The following is a 5,421-nucleotide window of genomic DNA, read 5'->3' as shown; positions in this document are numbered from 1 at the left end:
CAAACAACAGAAGATTTATGAATGAAAGGTTTTGGTTCAAGATCAAGAAGAGTTCCACATTCCTCTTGCAAAAGTGGTTTGAAATTTGGACCTTGTGATGACAAAGATGTAAGCTAGGAATCTTACAACAAATAATGGTGGTTATATGACAAGGTCCCAGCTGCAAGGCTTTGACTTCTATTGTTCTAGAATTGCTGCACTTTGTGTCAAAGGGGAGTTGGAGAAAGCAAATCAATCAGCAACATAGTTGCTTTCTGAGCTGTCAGAGTCTATGAACTAAACATGAGGGATAAAAAAGAAGATTTTTTTTTGTAGAAACTACTCTCCTTGTGTTGAAGTAAAGAGAGCATGTGGATGAGCGGCGATACCTGCAGGTACATAATTTTTCGTTATATTTAAGTTTCTAAGGTGTATATACATGTATAAAATGCTTATCATTCCTTTAGTAATGAAACTTATGAAATTAAACTGGTCAAATTAAAACGGAGCCTTAAAATATTACCTAAAAGATTGATGTCACCTTTTATTTATTATATAAATTAACAACTACTTTGTTAGACAATTTTGGCATGGCATCCATGTTCTTTACAATTTCCATTTTCTTATCAGATTTATTGCCTTCTGCATCACTAAATTTATTTGGTTAATTTGGGTGTGGCTCTGCTGTTCTCACTCCCCACTGTTAGATTGGGGTTATTAGTCTTATTGTCCAAAGGCTAGGGCTTGTACTGAGTCTAATTTTATTAGTAAATAGGGGTATTAATTTATGGTATTGCAAAATTATATTGTACAAATAATGATAATTTGAAATTTTTAACCTTATCATAAAAAATTGTTTCAGCTCGAGACAATGATAGCTCATTCATTTGACATTTCCATTTTGTTTCCTATAATTTGTGCCATGGTTTCAAGTCACAGGACTGAATCATGTCTTAGAAGTACATGCTATATCTGGAGACTGATGAGAACTATGATATCCAAACTGGAGCATTGAAGTTATTGGTCAAAGGTACAGAAACAGAAGTAGGAACAGAATCATCTCAAATGCTGGATCATATATGAAAAGGAAGTTACATAATATGGATGATAAGCAGCTAGTTTGCCTTTTGGCTCCAATACATAACTACTGCCTGTCATTGCTCAACTATGCTCTCCTGTCTGCACTTTAAACTATAAAGTAGCTATCAAGGAAACTGTTGGACTCAGCACTGAGCCATTATATGTATGCATTCACCTTTTCATGTTTTTCGAGGCTGGAAAGCAAGAACCGATGGCCTTTGGTATGATTTGAGACATGTGTTAGACACACTGTTCTCAAGGATTTATCCACTTGAAGCCCAAGTCTTCCAGGATTTAACAGGCCCTTCCCAAACCAAAAACATTTGTGTCATTTTCTAATATTGATGTGACTTTTGGATAAAAACGTGGGTCTTTGACACTGATTCAAACACATTCTTTCACGTGGATACTTCTTTCTTCTCTTTCCAAATCTCATTTACTTAATGCATACCACACTATTATCAATTCCTAAATTTTGTTTCTAAATTTATTCATAAAGAACACAATGCATTGCATATTCTTGTTAAATTTAAAATAATTATAGCCATATATATGCTATGAGAGCAACGCTTTGCTGTTTATCTTGTTAGTGTACAAATTATGTCACAGGACTTGCTCAAATATCTCGAGATCAAAAGTTGTGATTTGTGAATGCATCCACAATCATCAACCAGTAAGAAGTTCACAATCAATTCGTTGGAAGTAAACAAATTGATTAACTAGGTCATATCCCACGTTGTAACTCTGCTGGGCTAACAACCCAATAAGGGAAGGCTTACTTTTAATGTTAAGGCTACTGACTGGACCTACAGTCATGCAAAATACGTTATCATTGAGTTGATTAAAAAAGCTTCCCGAATCCAAAGCCAAATCTGCTCCATCAGAAAAATGGAATGTAACCACAGGAAACCCAACTAGATCTCTACTTATACTCCCATAAAAGCACTGCATCCATGGGGATTTTTCAATTGTAGCTTGTCTAAAGGACCAACCAAGGAGATTTCTAACTTCTTTGGATAGTAATTTATGCACACTATCAACTAGGAAGGTGATAGTGCTTCCTGTGTCAATGATGACCCCACCTGCTCTGTTCTCTTTCATTTCAAAAGTTTCGGGAGCTATGTCAAGCCTCTTTTCCCCTACACTTATGCCTTCCATGGTGACATAATAAAATCCATTGTAAACTTCAAAAGGTGTGGAATAGCCTTCAAGATCTGCTCCTTCACCTAATATCAATTGGTGATAATTGTAGTATGGATCAGCAAGATTGCCAATGCAGTAAGAGAACTTTTGGCCAAGTTTTGTTACCAAAGAGTCGGGTCCATTGTTTAGTCCTAGAATTCCATTGTGCCCTGGATCCGTATCGTGTCCAATGTTGTGGCCACATCCGAATAGCACATCCGATATCCGAGAGGTACCTTCATCAGTTGTCTCAAAGACAACCGTGTCGCGGCCAAATGTTCCTGAAGCTGTGGAGTTGTCTGCATAAGTGACAGTAAATGGAATAGGGTCACATCTACATCCCTCGAAGTCACAGGGTGTTTTGCATAGTGGGGAAAAGGTGGAAGACTTTGAGGGGTCAAAGAGTAGACCTAAATCGTTGTCACAGTTTGTGCAAGGGGTGCACATGACCCACAAGATGTCACTGCCAGTGTCCATAACTACTAGTTGTGGGATGGGGGGTTGGCCTATTGAGATATTGGCCATTATGGTCCTACCAGTTAAGGAGGGAGAAACTCTAGCTTTGTAGTCATTATTAGAGACCAAAGAACCTTCTATCCTTGCTTGTATGTTGGCTAAACGTGCAGCTGAGTGTTGAATATCAAGTTCCATTCGGTCTTTTGCCGTTTCATTTGGCTTGTAGTGGGGATGGTGAACTGAGCCAGGGTGAATGAGTTTGGAAACCAGTCTCTGAGGCTTACCAGATGAAATGGTGTTAGTTGATGAGAAACAACATCTTGATAAGGATAATAGCAAAAGAAGATGCAATGGTTCATGTGCAAATGCCATTGTGTATTGATCTTCTTTGTGGCTGAATTTTTTGTTTTAGTTTAGGTAGGTTGTAGGTATATATAGCTCCCAAGACATTCATGATTGTAATATATAGTGAGAAGGAAATCATTAAGCTTTATAAGATATATATTGATTGGCCTGATGGAAGGTGTGATTTGTATATACAAAAGAGAATTGATGGCAGGGAATGAAAAAGTAAAGGGCATTTAAAAGGTACCAAGCACATAAAAATTGCATGATCTTATTTACTAGGACCATCTTTACAATCTCTGCCAAGAATCAATCTAGGAAACGAGGAACAACTTGTATTATGGTTTGATAATCTTTATTTTGAGCAAATAAACTAATGAAAATTTCGTCTCTTTTCTTATAAACAGAGAGATTATTTTTGTATGATAGGAGTAATGAATTTTACTTATAAACAAACACTTCTTTTAAACTATTTCTTTCATCATCCATGTCTGTCCATGTTCGAATTGGTGAGAGGTTAGTGAAAATTAGTGCCTGTACAGGTTTAATTTTTTTTTTTTGCCATTTTGCTGTGGAGATCAACCGGTTAAGAAAAAAAAAATCTATGGTGGAACTAAAACTGACACTACAAGCAAATCATAAATTCAGATTTTTCAAGAGAGAAGAAAACAAAAGGCAGAATATTAGAATCTCAGGAAGGTAATTCTCATAACATCTGATTGCAGCAAGGAACTGATCAGCACCAAACCAAAATATCCTCACAGTATGGTTTTAAATTGCGGTCTGCAACCGCAGTTGCAGCCGCCATGTAAGTTTTTTTACTGTCCGCAACCACAATTATCGGCAACGTAAAGGTTTTTTGACTCACCGCAATTATTTAAAACCTGATACTCATAATTGACACCCATCTTAGCTAATATATCCGTAGTAAATTTAGCTTCACGGTAGATATGACACAATATAAAAGATCAATCCTTGGCTATGAAGTTACAAATGATTTGTAACTCATTAGCATGGTGATGATGAATTTGACAACCTTTTTTTTATCAAAGAAACACCCAATATTTTTAAAACCTTCTTCCCAACCCAAAAGGATCCCATGCAAAAAAGCCATTCGTTCAGCATGCAATATATTTGACTCTCCCACATTGCCATAAAAGCCAAATATAAATTTCCCACATGCAAAAACGTTGGATTCTGCTGCTGACTATTAAGCTGCATTAACTGAACAAAGAAGACTTGAAGAGCTTTAATTTTTTATTTTTTATTTATACATAGAAGAGCTTTAATTTAGTTCTAGCTATAGTAGCTGGAAGCCGGGAACGTAAGGATTTTTCTGTTCGAACACCATTTGATTCCTTGTACACCATATAAACCATGCACTCTTATCTCCTCCCTCAACTAAACCAATCATATAGCATGGGAAGAGGAAGGGTTAAGAATGGAGGGAAGAGGGATTTGTTGTCGAGGGAGACGGGGTTCACGACACGGAGAAATGTGCAAAAACAAGATTGATTGGTAAAAATGAACAAAAGAATAATATTTTACTAATAAAATTCTAATTTTTCAATTTTATGAGAACAAAAATATATTTTAGTCAATAATATTTACATACCTCATATTTTGAGCACTCCATTTACCTTCTCATTTTCCTTTATTCTTTACAAGTAATCAATTCTTACGGATAAATGTTTTAATCAATCAAATCTAATACTAGTCATTATCTATTTCTCCATCATAAATCACATGATACACTTTTTCACCTTAGTCATCATCTAAATAAAAATTATGAGTTGAAACAATAATAATGTCTAACATTTTTTTATCGTTAATAAATGACTTTTTGGGTAAATATCTCATAAGCATTTAAGAAGAGAAAATGTGTAAGGTTGTGTTTTTGTAATTGTTTGTTCAAATGATTTAATTAAAGTACAAGAGAAATTAAATTTAAGTTAAGTGTTTGAATAAATTAATTAATTGATGAGTTAGTGATGTTGAACATATGTTCTATGTGTATTAGTGAGTTTTGGTGTGTTTCAGACTAGAGGGATGAATTTTTTATTTATGAGAGAGGTGGGTGTGCTTAGTAGAAGAAGCCAAGGTGCAGAGAGAGAAACTAGAGAGTCATCAAAAATTTGTCCTAAACCCTCTTATTCAAAAACTTCTCACAAAAGAAAGCCTCTCATTTCACTCACTTCAACTCCAAGAAAACCACCATTGGAGAAGCTTAAAACTTTGGTGCTATGCAAAAGGGAGCTCCCCCCCCTCCCCCCCCCCCCCCCCCTTTTAGTGTTTGTTGGTTGTTCCTAGATGAGGTAAACCCTATTCTTCCTCTCTTTGTGTTCATTTTCGTTTTTTTCCCTTTAACACCCTTCAAAC

General features: G+C 35.8%; 1 protein-coding gene across 1 annotated transcript; it reads right to left on the bottom strand.

Moving 5' to 3' along the window:
• Nucleotides 1-1,725: 1,725 nt before the first annotated feature.
• Nucleotides 1,726-3,103, bottom strand: LOC114385853 (aspartic proteinase CDR1-like). Its single transcript, XM_028345913.1, has one exon. The coding sequence runs from the start codon at nt 3,067-3,069 to the stop codon at nt 1,726-1,728; it is 1,344 nt and encodes a 447-aa protein (XP_028201714.1). The 5' UTR covers nt 3,070-3,103.
• Between the last annotated feature and the right edge of the window lie 2,318 nt (nt 3,104-5,421).

This window comes from Glycine soja, chromosome 15 (genome assembly GCF_004193775.1).
Source record: "Glycine soja cultivar W05 chromosome 15, ASM419377v2, whole genome shotgun sequence".
Classification (NCBI taxonomy): Eukaryota; Viridiplantae; Streptophyta; class Magnoliopsida; order Fabales; family Fabaceae; genus Glycine; species Glycine soja.
This window is presented reverse-complemented; position numbering and strand designations above follow the sequence as displayed.

What these genes read in the sequence shown, in the direction of transcription:
- LOC114385853 (XM_028345913.1), bottom strand. Translation starts at nt 3,069, where the DNA reads ATGGCATTTGCACATGAACCATTGCATCTTCTTTTGCTATTATCCTTA.